Here is an 18,117-nt window from a genome sequence, read left to right as displayed (position 1 = left end):
ATGGATAGCAAAGTTTAGAGGGATATGGGCCAAGTGGGACTAGTTCAGGTAGACAACTTGGTCAGCATGGACGAGTTGGGCCGAAGGGCCCATTTTCATTCTGTATACCTCTTTGACAAGTCAAGTGTCCTTAAAACATGAAAAAAACCAAAAAATTGCCAATAGCAACAGATTTAATTCTCATAGAGAAGATTAATTCACACTGGAGTAGTTCCTGATCTTAATTATGGACATGTCACATTAGATTTTATCCTGGAGAATTCACATAATGTATTTTAGATTGCAAAACTGTTACTCAAACAGAAAACATTCAACCCTCCCACTCTCTCTTTCAAGCAGCAAATCTCCTTTTAAAAAGTATGTAGAAACAAAAAACTCACCTGCTGCAGAAAGTTTGGAATCTGCTGCCTCATTTGATCTTGCAACTGAGGGTTTCCCGCAAACAAAGGATTGTTCAGCATGATCTGAAATATGCAAGAGCTTCCATTGGTTTTCTTTGAAAGAATGGATGCTGGTGTTTTCATTTCAAAATATATTTTATTCATAAAGAAGTTGAAATACTCTGTAATCTGTACATTTTCAGTCAATATTTTCAGCTGTAGTCATGTTATTCCAACTATTTAAGTTTTTAAAACTCCTACTACAATGGAACTTTGATAGCAATAATCTCAATTTAACCATTTCCCTCCAATTGATAAAAATCCCATTGCATTTGTAGTAAAAATATCATTGATCAGTTATAATATTTAAATTTATAGCAGATGAAGTACTTCTCTGTTGAAAATATCTGAACAATTGTATTCTATTCAATTAATGTCACTAAACATTAATCCCTCACAATTAACACTACCCATGCACTTAATTGCCATATTCAAATGCCTTGCATACAAACATACATATTTGGAGCATAGATAGGCCACTTGGCCTCTCATAGGTAATCTGATCTGTAACCTCGATTCTGCTTTACATTCTACTTGCAGTAATCTTTCAACTGAATCTACCCACCTTCAATTTTCAAAGACTCCACTTTCATCACCCTTTGAGGAAGGAGAGTTCTAGAGACTTGTAACCCTCAAAATATTTCACCCCATTTCTTTCTTAAAATCAAGTTTGATACAGTTAAGGGAAACCAATGATATGAAATAGCAGGTTTGTACCTGTGCTGCAAGGTCAGGGTTCTGACTTAGAGATTGCATTATACTCCTCATATAAGGTGCTGAGAGCATATTCTGCATTAGCTGTGGGTTCTCTGTGATCTGCTGCAATAAGCTTTGCATACCCGGTGTGTTGAACATACCAGATCCTGCTGTGGAAAAATGATTAGAATAAGATTTCACAAACACAAATTGGAGATTAACACTGCAGTAAATTGCTCATGGCACTAAGGTCCTACTCCCCTTCTACCACAGGAGGAGTTGTGGGAAGATAAAGCAAAAAAAGAAAATAAATTGGATTAAAAACAAACAAAAATGAGGAAAAAATAAAGGGAAAGAAAATAAAAAGGAAAATCTCCCTACTAGGGAATACAGAAAAGTAGCTGAAAGTGCCAACATTTGACCACATCTCTTCAAGACAAACCAGGTTTCCACTCGACACCTCTTGTTGCCTTATCATTCTGTGACAACGCACAAGACATTGCAATGGGTGATACATAAAAGGAATTAGCAACTTTTGTTAAAAAATAGTAAATAAAGCTATTTTGTGCCAGCATAAGCTCTTCTTGGGAAGCACCAAAATATTACAGATAATGGAAAGATATTATTCAATTTCAGACACTGCTCACATTGATCAAGTATTTCTTTCCCGAACACAAACATTTAACCAAAAGCTTAATTCTACTATTTTACTGGATGTATCTTCATTTAGCATCTGGCATTCCATGAGATAAATCTCCTAATGGAAAGAAGTCTACATTTTTGATGTAACTACTGAATTAAGTGATGTTTATATTCTGAAAAGCTCTTAAACCATGACCAAAAGGGATCCTTACCTCCCAAACCAGCTCCCAGACCTGGCGTTGTGAACTGATTGGTACTTCCACTTGTGGTTGTACTTGTAGGCACCTGTGTACTTGATGGCGGAGCCCATGGATTGGGCAGGGGGTCTCTATTCTCCATCCGTGATGGCTGATTGCCTGCATCAGGATTATTCACCAAAGATGCAAAGGGGTTGCCTCCAAACTGCAGTGAAAATGAAATAATACTAGCACAAAATATTCAATAGCCCCCACCAACAGAAATAATTTGTGCCCCTATTCCCCATCTAATGATCTGGGATTCTTCTAACACCTATAGATCATCATATGCCAAATTTATGAAGTGAAAACTGAGCTTAAAGATTTAAATTAACTTCTCATGTACAAGTCCATCTATGTTAAAATTTGAAAGTTTTAAAGAACCTGAGAACTAGTTTTTCCACTCGTTCTGACAACAGCATCTCCTATTCCAATCCATTCTTTAAATGAAAAACACAAAAGGTGCCTAGAAATTTATATCAATCCAAGGACACCAAGTGGCAAAACTTCATTTTCTCCTTTGAAATATGTTCCTAATTCTGTGCAAAGACTCGTGATAAAATGCAGATTGGGTAATTTTGTTTTTAAAGAAAAATTCAAAGCTTTGGAGAAGAAAGATGGTAGAATTTGGTTATGGACCCCATGATATTTAAAAAAAGCAACCTAGGTATCAGAAGTCCCTGGCAGGTGCATTGTAGCTAGTATAGCACTCTCTTCTAGATCCCCACAAAGAATGCTTCCCAATGAGGTGCCAATTTTTGGATAGTTTTGTGCTAGGACCACAGTTAAGATGACCTAAACATGGCACATTCTACACTAAATAAGAACCAGACTCCAAGAGGTGAAAAGCTAATGTTTAACCTACTGTGCAATTTAACATCCACAATCTGATTTAAGACTACCATAAAGTGAGCTGGGGTTCAGAAAACAGAATGTGCAAATAAAACCACACTCGACACATACAAGTATCGTTTCATACAGAAAAGTAGAGAGGGGTTATTACACTCCAGTATTTCTACATGAGGGAATAACTGAACAGGCACTAGTAGGAGAAACTAAATGCAACAAAACCACAAGTGAACAGAACCAGGGATCTTTGAGCAAGTGTCAGTTATAATGAACGATTAGTTTTGAGATTTAGAATTCAGATTAAATTTGTTCATTTCCGAAGAGTGAACTCATCTTTTATATAATCATGAAGCAAGCATGTCCAGGAATAAAATCTCTGAACTTCACTGAAACTACATTGTAAACATTTTAGTGTGTATAATAATCTGATGACTCCATGTAATCTTCATTTGCTGGAATATGTCTGTATATGAATGTCAACCAAAGTAAATGCAGATAAAATTCATCTCAGAAGACAAATAACAAGGGACAAAGACCTTAATAAATTAAATGTGATTAAAAATTGAACCTGTAATTAAAATAATAAAATGTGCAACAGTAAGTGACATTGAAAGTTTTTAATGGATTTACATTGTAATAAACAAATTAACAGCTTCCAGATTCCACTGTAAATCCTTTAATCCATGCTATACAGAAGTATTCTAAAAATTCTAAAAATCTGGTTAGTTTCCAATAGTACAGTGAAATATGTTTGACAGCAAGTGCCTTTACAAAACTAAAAATATTCTTCGCTTAAACAATACAGGATTATACAAAAAAAATTGGCATTGTTGATAGTGAGAAGGATAGTCATAAGATACAGAACAATGGTAAATCAGTTGGTAAGATAGGCAGAGCAATGACAGAATTGAACCTAATCCTGATAAATGTGAGACAATGCAATTTGGGACAACTAATAAGGGTAGGACATGCAGACTGAATGGTGGGACCCTAGAAAGTTTTGAGGAACAGGAAGACCTTGACATACGTCCAAGGATCCCTGAAGGTAGTAGCACAGGTGAAGGCAGCATATGGGATCCTTATGTTCATTAGATGGGGCATAGAATATAAGAGCAGGGAGATTATGGTACCATTTTACAGAACATTGATTAGGCCACAGCTTCAATATTGTGTAGAATTCTGGTCACCACATTATAGGAAGGACATAATTACACTGGACAGGGTGCAGAAGAGAGTCACACGAATGTTGCCTAGGATGGAAATTTTCAGTTATTAGGAAGGACTCGATAGGCTGATTTCTTTCCCTTCGAGATGAGGTGGCTTGGTGGCGGGGGCAGGAGGGAGGGGAGGCAGACTGATAGAGGTATACAAAATTTTGAGGGGCAAAGGGAGAGGGGATAGTAGAAAGCTTATCCCCAAAGTAAAGGTTCTAAAACTAGAGGTTTGAGGTAAGGGTTACGAGATTTAGAAGGAATCTGAAGAGAATATTTTCATCTAGAGGATGGCTGGAATCAACTAGAGCACACTGCCTGAGGAGGTGATGGAGGCAGAGACTCTTGCAACAGTAACTATTCAGACAAGTACTTGAATTGCCAAGGCTTAGAAGGCTAAGGAGCAGGTGGTGGTAAATGTGATCAGTATAGATGGGTACTTGATGTTCGGCATGAAAATGGTGGGCTGAAGGGCCCATTTCTGTGGCAAATGATTCTAGAATTGAAGATTACTGCCTAATTACCTGTTCTTGGGCAGCATTCAACATTGGCTCCTGGATGTCAGTGTACATGCGCCTCAAGGCATTATAACCACCTGGTATACTTTCTAGGTTGCTTAGTGCCCGGTCTTGATTCCGCATCATTTCCTGCATCATAGCTGGGTTTCGAGCAAGCTCCAGAGTCTAGTTTAAAAGTTAAGATATTTATTTTAAATTAACCAGGCAGACAACAATAATACACCCAATACCATTCAAGTCAGGAAATAAAAAAGACAAGTGAAGCTCTTATGCACAGAATTTAGTTTAATCTAAAATTATGTTGATATTAAATAATGGGATTAAATAAAACACTAATTTAGAAGGTTTTGGCTGTACGTCACTTACTGAACAGAGACCTTTTATGCTACCAAAAGTTCAAAAAACATTTGAAAACAAGTAATCAAAAAGCAATCATCGCATTAAACCACAGGCTTAAAAACTGAAAAATGAGAAGATGCCGATTCAGCTATCAAGCCTGCCCACCCACCCCTAACTCTCTCCCTATAGGAATACTAGACTTTCATGCAGAAACTCAATTCAGTGACATCTTGAGGAGGCAATTTTAATCACTTCCTGCCATACCCCACCTCAGACTCCCCATATCCACAAGAATCTATCTATATAAACTGGAGGGGGGGGGGGGTGAAATCTGCTCTGTTGACTTGTTCTTTCTCAACTTACCTGTCTCATAATGTCTGGGTTATTGAGCATGTGACTGATCTCTGGGTTTCGCTGAATCAACTGCTGCATCTGTGGATTTGTCACAATTAACTGTCTCATCATCTCTGGGTTTGACAGCATGTTTTGCACAAATGGATTTTCCATGATCTGAGACATCATCTCTGGATTTGACATTAACTGACGTTGCATCTGATTTTGTAACTCCATGAAACTGGATGAATTTAATCCCAAACTGCTCAAACCTGCGAGTCCTCCTAATCCACCTGTAGCATAAGATATTATGATTACTGGATTAGACCATATCAAATGCTTCATGCAAGTAAGTCAAAACAAATTATTTCATGGCCAACTTGTTTTAAACATTATGGGTTCCATCCTTTGCCTCAGATCTCAAGGATTGAAAGGAAACTGTTAATAACATTATTTCTTCACTGAAAGCTCCTGGATGTACCAGCAGCAGGCAAGGATTGATTTCATCTGATGTCCAAAGGCAATCATTACTCAAGATTTATATGCAAAGAATAAACATGTTCAAAACCTCCCACAACAAAATCCTGTAGAAAGATAATGCAGTACAAGTCCATTAGAATAGGAGGAATGAAGCAGAGGAGGAGAGTAAACAAGCCATTGATGCCATACTGTAGTTAAGCATTTTTTCCCCCAACAAACTAATATCCCATTCTGCCAAATTTTATAGACTGGACTTAGATTACACTATTTATTGGCTAAATAAGCAGTCAGATGTCGACTTGCAAGCCACTACCACACTATGACCTCAACTGTTTATGAGAAGCTGTGATGATTCTTCCTCTGTGAAAGTGAGGGAGTATTAGACCTTACTGGGAAGAGCGTGGGGGAGATTTAAGCAAACTGCTGTGGCTTTGTGACCCTACCCTGGTGCCGATGTATTTAATATGATGCACATTATGTTCTTTCCACTGTAATCAGTAAAATATTGCATAACCTCTTCAGTGTTTTGGGGAACATTTGGTAAATATTACAGTTCACTTTGAGGCAGTGGATTTTAAAATGGTTTTGACTAACTAGCATCAGTTTCAGAGTAATGGAAATAACTTTATATGGACTGGCAACAGCTTATCTGTGCAACACCTTAATGGATATCCATGCAATGCACCACCTTGAACATGCATCCATTTCATTCTGTAAGGGAGAGCAATTGTGCCAACAGAGACATTTACTAATTTGTCAGAAGGTTACCGGCTGATCTATACATTGATTTCTCATGGCCTATTCTCCACAACCAATCTCAGACATGCCTTTTAGACCTACCTGCTATCTGCTCAAACTTCATTAAGCCCTAATAGAAACACCATAATAAGAGTTTGTTTCTTAATGTGGAAACGCATTTAACCAACATCAGTGCATGGAGAGTTTAGAAATGAAAATCAGGACTCCAGTACCAAATGAATTCTCAGTACTCAAGTGATGGACAAGTATCCCAGTTTGAATGTCGACTAACAACTCTTACCAAGGGTACTGGTAGTTGAGCCTGTGCTGCTCGAAGGTGCTGAAGTGGCAGCAGTGTTCCTTTGGCTATCAGATTGGCTCTGCTGCTCAGGGGGTCTGTACAACAAACAAAAAAGGGAAAGTTTTACAGCAATTTTACTTTAATTTTTTTTGAAGGCAGTCATGCAAGCTTTTTTTATATAAACATTGGTTAGAGGGCAGTATGCTTGAACAGGTAGATGAAAGCAACTCAAGCACTCAATCTCAACAGCAGACACACCAGGTCAAGTAAAAAGACACCTCTCCCCATTCTGAACCTCAGCCTAATATCAGAAAAGCAACTCTTATAGCAGAAGGACACTTTTTTTCAGTTTCTGGTATCAATGACATGTAGCTTTGTGTGAGATTACAAATTTATTGCCAAATTAAAACCAACAATGTACCCATTTTTGACAGAGAACTTTTTATTCTATCCCCTGGATTTGAAGTAAATGTCAGGTTTGAATGGTCAGTGTTAGATGCTTTATTTTTAGGATAACAAGAATAAGCAAATTGAAGAACCAGAGGGGACACAAGTTATGATGATCTAAAGTGGTGGAACAAGATTCAACAATATGTTTTGAGAAGGAAATGGACAAGTACTCGAAGGGAAAACTTTGCAGGACTCAGAGGTAGGAACAGGAAAGTGGGACCAACTGGAAAGCTCCAAGTGTAGGCATAGGTACAATGGGCTAAATGTCTACTTCTGTGCTGCTTCATTCTTATGTATTAGCACCAGCAGCAAGTCTTGAGGCGTGACAAGTAATAAGAAACTGTTTCACAAGATCCTGAAAAAATTTCAATTCAGTTCATCGCATCTCCTGCTCAACCAAATACAACGTTTTCTTCAATATTTTAAGCTGTCCGCTGATACATCTGAGGCACCTCTTAGCTCCTCAGGTCTTTACAGCCTGCAATCTATGCTGTATCAGGATGGGGAGAGCACATTTACCTCAATGTAAATTTTTAAATTGGTTTCAATTTGCTAAAATTGCCAAGATTCAGTGATTCCATGAGGTTGGAAAATAGCAATTACATTGGAAACAAATCAGGAAATACAGGCCAGTTAGCATAACAGCTGCCAGTGGGAAAACGTTAGAAGCTCTTATAAAAGACATTGTCATGAATTTTTCGAAGTTAATCAGGCAAAAATCAACATGGTTTTGAGAAAGAGAAATCACGTTTTGCTGATTTATTGGAGACCTTTGAAGAGGGAACATATGTTACGATTAAAAGAAAGCCGATGAATGTACTATATTTAGATTTCCAAAGGCACTTGATAAGATGCTGCATAAAAGATTATTCTGAAAAATGAAAGCTCATTGTCTAGGAGATAATATATTGGCATGGATAGAAGAGCGTCTCGTTAATAGGAAACAGATATGGGTAAAAATTGGCCTTTTTCTGGTTGGCAAAAATGTAATGAGTATCACAGCGATCAATCCCACGGCCACAACAATTACAAATGTCTTCAAAGGTTTGGTTGCTAAATTTGCTTATGACACAAAAATGAGTAGGAAAATAAGTTATAAAGGAGGCTAGGAATGAATATAGATAGGTTAAATGGGCAGGCAAATGAAGTGTTATATAGGAACATGTGAAATAGTCCATTTTGGCAGGATAAACAAAAAAATCATCTAAATGGTGAGAAATTGCAGAACTCAGAGATGCGGAGGGCTCTGGATTTCCTAGTGCTTTATTCACACAGGTAGAGCAAGTAATTAAAAAAGCCAATGGAACGTTATCATTTAAGGTTAGGTGAACTGAATGCAAAAGTAGGGACCTTATGCTTCAGTAATATCTTCTTTACAGCAGTCCCTCAGAGTTGAGGAGGACTTGCTTCCACTCTGGTTTTACGGGTCCTGAGGGGACTCACGAGGCTAATGTAGGAACCACAGCCTGGGCAGGTGGTGGCTAATGAGGTGGACAGTTCGTGAGATGGCGCACATTCCACAGCTAATGTTTTTCATGTGCTCTTAATGCATGGCCATGATTTGCAGTGCTAACCCAAATACACCTTCTTCACTATGAATGGTCATGAGACAGAGGTCCCCAGGATTCAAGGAACTTTGACCACATCCTTGAACCTTTTTCTCTATCCAGCTGGTTATCTCTTCCCATAGCAGAGCTCAGAGTAGAGGGCCAGTTTCAGGAGTCTGGTGTCAGGCAAGCAAATGACGTGGCCTGCCCGAAATAACCTATTTAGCCCAACTGGGGCCTCAATTCTGGAGATGTTGACCTGGGAGAGGATGCTGAAGTTGGTTCACTTACATTTCCTGTGAATTTGGAAGATTTTGCAGAGACAGCATTAATGGTATTTTTACAAAGCCTCAAGATGCCTGCTGCGAGTTGGTGAGATCATATCTGGAATACTGCGTACAGTAACACTATTTTATATACAGGCTAGGCTTGTATCCACAGGAGTTTAGAGGAGTGAAAGGGGACATGATGGAAACACAAATTCTTAAAAGGTTTGACACAGTGGATGTGGAGCAGGTGTTGTGGGAGAATCTAAAAATTAGAAATTAATGTTTTAAAAAATTATACTAAGTTACATCTAAGACAGGTGGGGTGATATTTTTTCTCTTCAGAGAGTTGTGAATCTTTGGAGCTCTGCTTTCATCAACCTTTGAGGAAGAGAGTCATCCCATGATTTTTTTTTTGAAAAGAGTTATTAGGTTATTGATAGGCAAGCACAAAATATTACCAGTGTAGTTAAGAATACAGGAACTGAGATTACTATCAGATTAGCCATGATCTTATTGAATGGCAGAGCAACTCAAGGAGCCGAATGGCCTACTTCTGTTCCTAATTTATATATTTGTAGTTTGTTCATTTGAACTAAATCTATTAGGAATTCAATTCACTGTCTAGAGCTAGTGTAGCAGTTACCATAATGCTATTACAGCGCCAGCGACCCGTGTTCAATTCTGGCTGCTATCTGTAAGGAGTTTGTACATTCTCCCTGTGTCTGTGTGGGTTTCCTCTGGGTGCTCCAGTTTCCTCTCACATTCCAACGATGTACGGGTTAGGAAGTTGTGGGCATGCTATGTTGGTGCCGGAAGTGTGGTGACACTTGCGGGCTGCCCCCAGAACACCCTGCGCAAAGATGAATTTCACTGTGTTTCGATGTACATGTGCCTAATAAAGAAATCTTATAAGACTTCTTTTTATCATACTTTGATTAGGCAATTCCCTTATTATAGTACAGGAGCAAAAAACTGCTTGAAATCTAAAATAAACAGAAAATGCTGTAAATACTCAAAGTCAGGCAACATCTGCACAGAGATAAACTGGATTAACGTTTCAGGTCGATAACTTTCTCAATAAACATCATTCATGTGAAATATTAACTGTCTCTTTCTCCAAGGATGCTGTGTGACTCTGAGTATTTGCAGCATTTCTGTTTTTAATGATCTTACTACAATCCTTACTGGTTTTGATTTGTAAATATGCATTACCTGCTTTGAGTTTTGATTACCAGGTGAACTGTGAGTCCATCCTGTATTCCATGCTGGGCAAGTGTATCTGGGTCTTTAAGGATTTTTCCAGCAAATATTAGTACAAGCTGCTCTGGCTGTGTCTTGAACCGTTTGGCTATATCTTCCTTGAACTGTTTATTAAAAAAAAAGAAAGTTATTGTACTACTCTTGTACTGTACCTGGTTATTTTCACACTGACGAAAAAGTGTAGTGCAAGGCCAGCAATTCAGAAACTTAAACACCGCTAAAGATATTTGTAGTCTTCCTTGGGTTATAAACTTTATCTATGGGAGATCCTGCAGTAAGTGTGTGTTCTAAATTAACCCACGTGTTGCCATTCAATTGGCAAACCATTTACAGAAACTTGGCAGTACTGTTTCTCTTGGTCCTCCAATAATTCCCCAAAATAGCACATCCCTGGGTATACAACCACCTTCCAATCAGGTCATCTGAGCAGAAAGGAAGTCACACACTTAAGAAACAGGCAGAAGGAACATGACAACAGATCACTCCAAGTTTCATTATAATGATGCAAGTGACATAAAGGCATTTAGAACTGGTCCTGAACAACATAAATTCTGGTAAATGATCTGAACAAGTAGCACTGCTGATGCACTTCTAGATACAAAGTCCATAATGGGAACCTGAGCCAAAAACGAGAGAGGAGCTTGAAATAAGTATGTAGCTTATGCAATTATGAAATACACCCACTTGCCAGCACTTTCAGAGATCCCATTTACCATGCTATGGGCTATTTAGTCACAAGAAAGAGTGCAAGCCATCTGTTTCTTAGGACTGCCATGTCCACCATCTTCTGCAGATATCAACATCCTTCCTTTTCTCATCCCCCCAGCAAATGAAGCAAACTGATCAAATACTGGGGTAAATCCTGAATCTTCACAATTAGCAGATATTTCAAACTCTGGACTTAAACCAACAAAACAAAAAAACAGCAAAGTCTTAAAAGTTGTGAGATACATATCCAAAGCATAATCAAAGTTAACAGTCTTGGCAGTGATCCCTGCAGCAATCCAAATCACACACAGCAAGAATTAGATGAAAACTTGCACCTCTCTCATAACATAGCACATAGACAAAATAACACAGGGCTCTGTGTTAAAGGGAACAGAGGAACTAGAGCTGGGATGTGTTAAAGGGAGCAGATGGACCAGCACCCAGTGAGCCAAGGGGCCGAACCATCTGGATTTCTAAGCAATTGGGTAGAGGATTATCGGAGTTTTACTATAATTAAATGGTGCATTTAACAAAATCCAGCAGAACCTCCATGGTATTCCTCAGAGATACCGGAACAGAACAGAAACACTATTAAAGTAAAAATATATGTTTGCATTTTCATACAATATTTGCCACATTGCCTTATGACATGGAAGAAACCATTCAGCCCATTGAGTCGGGGGGGGGGGCAGGGAGAGGAGGATAGCTAAGTGGTCACAGAGAGAATGTGTAAACTCTGTGCAGACACCACTGAATTGAAGCAGGGTCACTGGAACTGGAAGGCACAGTTCTACCAGCTGCACCACCATGCCACCTGTAACATAAAAGCATTTTGCTGTAATATTGAAGTTGTCCAGCCAGAAAGTTCAAACATCAGAGATTCGAAATGAATATTTAATTGTCTTTAATGTTCCATTCAGAACACCAACAACTATTTTTTAAAAAAATACATAATTTGGAGTCAGATACATTGGCATAATAGCACAGCACTTTGCACTGCTGCCATCTCACAGCTCCAGTGATTCTGGCTTGATCCTGACCCATGGTGCCGTTTGTTGGAGTTTGCACATTCTCCCCATGACTGAGGTTCCCCCAGCTGTTCTGGTTTTCTCCTATATCCCAAGGATATATTACTGGATTAATTTACTACTGTAAATCACTCCTCAGAGTTGGCAAATGGCAAATAAACCAAAAGGGGGAAGTTAATAGGTATGTGAGAGAGTAAGTTGCAGAGATATGGGACTAATGGATTTCCTCTGCCAGGAGCCGGCATTTCCATGTTTCCTTGACATAGGAGGAGACCATTTCAACCCATCAAGTCCATGTCTGTTCACAGAGCAATCCCACTCTCCACTAGTTTTCTGTGAGCTATTCTTCCCATCAACTCCCCCAAATTCTACCATTCCCTTATGCACTAAGAGCAATTTACTGTGACCAATTAATCTATCAAGTTCTACGCATTTCGAGATGAATCCACGTGGTCACAGGGATACACACAAACTCTACGCTGGCAGCATCGAAGGTCAGGATTGAACCTGGTTTTCTGGAACTATAAGGCAGCAGCTTTATCTGCCATAAGACCTATTCTGTGTTGTAGCAAGTATGGCAGAACATGGCAACAGATATTTGGACTGAGAAATTTACTCAAGCCATGAAAAGAAAGGGGAGGTGGGCATAACCAGATAAGACACCAAGGTATCTTCAAAAAAACAGTAGAAAATAAATGTAGGACAACTTTGTAGCAGGTTTCAAACAGATTGTTAGGAAAGTTGAAAGAAAGATGACTGGATTTGCGGTAGAGGTATCTGGATATCCTCACATATGAAGCACAAAATTAATATACAGGCACAGCAAGTAAGGCAAGGCAAAGCAAAGCAAAAGGAATCTTGGCCTTTATTATAAAAGGGAATGGTGTATAAAAGTAGGGAGGTCTTGCTACAACTGCAGTGCATTGGTCAGATCACAGCCAACATACAACTTTCCTTGGGGATTTTTCTTTGAGGAAAAGTTGCACACGTCAGGATGATGCTCCCTTGGAGTTTAGAAGAATGAGAAACTACCTTTTTGAAATATACATTTCTTTGGCGGGGGGCGCGGTTTGCCAGAGTAGATACTGATGGTTTCCTCACCCTCTGTGGGGGAATCCAAGGCTAGTTTCAGCATAAGGGGTCACTGTTTAAGATGAAGTGGAAATCTCAGAGTTATGAATCTTTGGAATTCACCAGAAAGCTATGGAGACTTCCATTTATAAACCTGTGCTGATTTCCGTTAATGAATCGATGCTCATCTAAGTGACTGTCAAGATTGTCAGTTAATATTGTGTCTAAAAGCTTCCTGCCATCAATGGAGGTTGAATAGACTGATCTGTAATTGCTGGGTTTATCCTTACCACCATTTCTTGGACACATTTGGATCTGCTAAAGTACCATTGTGTGTCAATGCTAGCACTAGTTTCAGTACTCACTTGTATCGTTAAATAGCACAAAACGTTCTTTGAAAGCACACCCTCGTATTTCCTACTTTAATTCCGAGAAGTCCTATTCCCAACAACAGATGCACAAGAAGCTCATGATTGCTGCTTTTTGTTGGCTGAAATCACTCGGGAGGCTCATCAAACCTTAAAAGATTTTTGCTTGTGGGTCGCAGAGACTAACTACACAAAAGGCCGCCATAGTGGTGAAGGAAAATACAGGAACTGAGTGCGTGTCTGACCACTCCCCACCTGATTGCTTGCTTGATGGAGTCCTGCACCATCAATGGCCCCACACCACAACGAGATGCAGGATGACAAAAGTGAGGCAGAGATCATAGCACATTGCTCAAAAATAGTCAATACTTTGCAAAATAAGCATTGGAAAATGGTACTGGCAAATGTTGCGTACAATGGATCACTGTCACAATGGAGAGCCTTTCATTCACAAGTAAAAAATTACAGATACTGAAAATCTGAAATAAAAACAGGAAACAGTGGGGATTCTTAGCAGGTCAGGCAACATCTGTGAAGAGGTGTGGTTAATTGTAGTCTGATCTGTAGAATATACCTAGGATTTTGTGTTTTCATTTCAGCCTGAACTTCACATCTCATTGGTGAGCATCAGCAGATTTCTGTTCTGTTTTTTATGACCAACAGTCTATCAACATGAAAGGCTCAATTTTAGTCAGTAGGGGTTCAAGTGGTGTAGTGCTGACCTTATGACATCATTAAATGTGTGGCTTATGCTGGTGTAGTCAGATCTGCTGCCATGGATCCTGACCAGAAGTGCTGAGTCCAATTTTGTGATTTTGCCCAGAAATCATCACCAGGTCAACCTAATAGAGGTAAAAGCAATTTTTGTCTGCTTTATACCTAAAAAGGCAGGTGCTAATTAATCCAGCATCTAAGCTTAAGGTAATGGCTTGTAACAACTCCATTTCTATACAAATTTTCCTCTCTATACCAGGAAGAATCCCATGCAGATCTAGTAATTTAAACTACAGTAAGAACTGCTAGCTCTACTTCAAGTACAACCCAGCAAGGCAATTAGTTGGAAGTGGCATTTTAAACTGCACAACATTTGGATAAATATCATTAGTGGTGATAAAGTTTGAAGAAGAGGATTAGATTTGATTGCTGCAGCAATGAAACTTTTGTATTGTTCTTCTTGTCCTACTTTGTTGGTATCATTACCCTAAAAACATGGTGATAATAATGGTTCCAGAAAACTAAATATCTGCTTTCAGGAGGATGACAACACGTATGAACACAAGCGCCAGGTTTATAATGTGTACTGACAACAATCCCAGTCATTTTGTAATTTAAAAAAATGGAAATAGTTTATGGAAGCTCTTCTACAATTTATTCATTTTAGCTCAGCTAAAATGAATAAATATTCCAGGCTGGAAGTAAACTGTAAAGTCTGCAGTTGACTCCTCAGTGTTGGAATAACTATCAATAATGTGAACAATGCTCGGTTTACCTTTTAAAATTCTGAAAATGAAATGTAGGATAAAACTAAGTTTGCCAGACAACATTTCCCCTCAACCAAAGCAAGACAAACCCACTTCATTTAACTAGATTATGACTCTGCATCTCTTACAAAACAGCTCATCCATCGACCAACCTTCACAGTCAACCAATAAAACCTCTAAATGCACAATTCAAAAAAATCCTCATTTTAAAAAAAGTTACAAGATCCAGCATGAAATATTTGGTCCCAATTTTAATTAAAATACCATCTTCTATACTTTTACCCATTGCAATAAACTAAACATAACTGAACACAAAAGAATCCCTTTTCATTGTTTTGTATATTTCTCTTCAACAGACATATTCAGCACTTTCAGATTGTCTCTATAAAATAATACAAATCTTCCCTACAGTGAATTCTACTGTATTATTTGCACTTTCAGGAAAACAGTTGTTTCCAGATCCACATCAGTCATGCTTCCCTTCAATTCAATCTAACAAAGAAAATGTCACTAACTGGTAGGTTGGCACTGTTGTGGACAAAAGCAAAATAAAAAGTTGCAGTATCCTGCATGCAGTGATCACCTTGTCAAATTCCTGGCTGTTTCTGACATTTTAAATCAATGAACGATCGCCTTGCAGTTGGGGGGCCGATCTAGAAGAGAGATGTCAATAAGTAGAAACTGCAATGAGACATAAATTCCTTTTTAAACATGAATTACTCAAATTCACATTTGGGGCATGGAATTTTAATAAACATTTAGAATACAGATACTGCAACTTTACTAAATACTTCCCTCGCAAGTAACTAAGACTCTTTTTGACTTTCATGAAAGAAATAATATTACCAGTGTAAAAAAAACAAAAACCAAAAAAAAACTGTAGTTGCTGAAATCTAAAATTAAAAACAGAAAATGCTGGAAATACTCAGCAAGTCAGACCACATCTACAGGAAGAGAAAGTTAACGTTTCAGGTCTAACACCCTTCGAGAGAACTGTGAAGCAGAGAAAAGAAAATAATCAAATTGCAGGGAGGGTGGTGGAGGGGGATGTCTCTGATAGGGTAACACTTCCGTGACATGAATATACACAAGGTTATCCAGTCAACGAATGAATGGGAATAGTCAGCAGGAACATAGACAAAAGAATGTAGGAGTTGTGGAACGCAGAGCAGGAAGACATGCCCAGCAGGTCAGGCTGGCCACGTCCTTTACTTCCAGAGGAGAAAAAGGAATAAGAACAAACAAGCAGAGCCAAAATTCACAGATGGACTACTGATACAGTGAGAGAAATCAAATTACTCAAAGTTGTAGAATACAATACTGCAGCCTGTCCTGCTGAGTGTTTCTAGTGTTAAAGTACTAATTTACGACAGCAGTGCAGATAAGCAGTATTAAAATGAATGACCTGAAGATCATTTTCTTACAGTTACACAAGAAGGGAAAGTGTCAGCCAAGCTAACTTTTTCCCGAACAGGATCCAAACTAATGAATCAGGCAGAAACAAATCAGATTTCCATCTCACCAAAGGACGTAGGTGCATTGCAATGCAACTCTCACTCAGGGCTGCAGCAAAGTGACATCCTGTGAAGTGAAGCTCTAACTCAAAACAGTCCAAATCCGAGGAGGTGGTGACCAACTGAGCCAAACTCATACATAGTGAAACACTGGTTGACATCTACTCCTACATCAGATACAGAAGTACTCCAGAATAAACTGGTTTAAAACTCTATTAACAAGATAAATAATGTGAAAACCATTAGTCTTTACAATGCATTGACTGCATTGGGTTTTGGTCTTGAGTACATAGTAACAGACTGTTTATTACACGAGAGAGAAATTGCTAACATATCCTTCTTGGCATATTTGGGAAGTCAAGTTCAAAGATTACTAAAAGATGATTTTCAGAACATTAATTCATAAAATTTTAAAGCTATGAAAAGAGATACGTTATCCTAACTTTTATAACTAGAAACAGTTTTTTTTCAAATAATACATTATTCTACATAATTTGTTGGTGAAGCTGAAGCCACGATGCTATGTCCAGTTTTTGGTACCTGACAGAGAAAAAAAAACTAGGCAGAATAAATGAACTAGCATTCTTTGGACATCCCAAGCTACTTCACACCTAAACATTTTTTTTTGAAGTTCTTACACAATTATTACACAAGAAACTGTGCCTGCCATTATGCATACAGCAAGACTCCAGAAAAGTGCAGAAGTGAATTAGCTATGTGCAAGAATCAGATTTATTGCCACTGACTTATATGGCATGAAATTTATCATTTTGTGGCAGCAGTACAGTGCAAAGACGTAAAATTACTATAAGTTTTAAAAATAGAAAGTGCAAAAAAAAGGAATAACAAGGTAGTGATCACAGGTTCATGGACCCTTCAGAAATTTGATGACAGAGGGGAAGAAGCTGTTCCTGAATCGTTGAGTGTGGGTCCTCAGACTCCTGTACCTGCTCCCCATTCAAGTAACATCCAGTGGGAAAACTCCCTGTTTGTATTCAAACAGTGCAATGAATCTTACATTCATTTGTATATATCATTTTACAATTCTGCTGAAAGGATTTTGACCTCAAATGTGAACCCTGTCCCTTTCCACAGATACTGTCTAAACTACAAAGTGTTTCCAGCATTTTCTGTTTAAATGACACAAGGCCTCAGTTTTAACATCTCATTTGAAATCCAGCAACTCAGCACTTTAAGTGCTCACACAACAACGAATTCAAGTACTGGAGTGAGACCCAAGCCTAGGGTCACTAAATCAAAAGTGTTTGTCTTTCCAAAAACAAGTTCCTGGTACTAAGCCTATCCAATTATCAATATTAAATCAATTCTTCTTCTAATGAAACACTACTCTTCATTTTAGATCTGTGACTTTTGATTGAAACTCCAGACCAATTCCCTAAATTTTTATCTCAGGAACAGACTGGTGAACCCACTACAAACGAACTTCATCAGACCGTGTCTCACAGGATTTGAACAAATGGTCCTAATAGCATTCCAATGCAACTCATTTGACCTTGTTTTTCAATCCTTATCTACTGATTTAAAGTGTTTAGAAATGTTATTTGCATCAAAATTTACATCATGCACAAAAAGGTCAAGCTTGAAGGATGAGGCAAAAGCTAGGAAAGGATTAAGTTT

The 18,117-nt window shown here is 38.4% G+C and overlaps 1 protein-coding gene across 2 annotated transcripts in view; it reads right to left on the bottom strand.

The window, feature by feature from the left end:
• LOC127572324 (ubiquilin-1-like) overlaps positions 1-18,117 on the bottom strand; it is a 35,261-nt gene that overhangs the window by 7,131 nt on the left and 10,013 nt on the right. The window contains exons 2-8 of one of the 2 annotated variants that reach the window (XM_052019433.1): positions 10,262-10,413; positions 6,784-6,878; positions 5,295-5,557; positions 4,599-4,757; positions 1,991-2,180; positions 1,158-1,303; positions 381-464 (exon numbers count right to left, since the gene is read on the bottom strand). In XM_052019433.1, coding sequence (XP_051875393.1) covers positions 381-464; positions 1,158-1,303; positions 1,991-2,180; positions 4,599-4,757; positions 5,295-5,557; positions 6,784-6,878; positions 10,262-10,413 — 1,089 coding nt within the window. Of the gene's footprint in view, positions 1-380; positions 465-1,157; positions 1,307-1,990; positions 2,181-4,598; positions 4,758-5,294; positions 5,558-6,783; positions 6,879-10,261; positions 10,414-18,117 lie in introns of both variants that reach the window. The other variant, XM_052019432.1, reaches the window with a different exon arrangement.

Source organism: Pristis pectinata, chromosome 7 (genome assembly GCF_009764475.1).
Source record: "Pristis pectinata isolate sPriPec2 chromosome 7, sPriPec2.1.pri, whole genome shotgun sequence".
Lineage (NCBI taxonomy): Eukaryota > Metazoa > Chordata > Chondrichthyes > Rhinopristiformes > Pristidae > Pristis > Pristis pectinata.
Note: the sequence above shows the minus strand (reverse complement) of the source record. Positions and strands in the feature narration are given on the sequence as shown.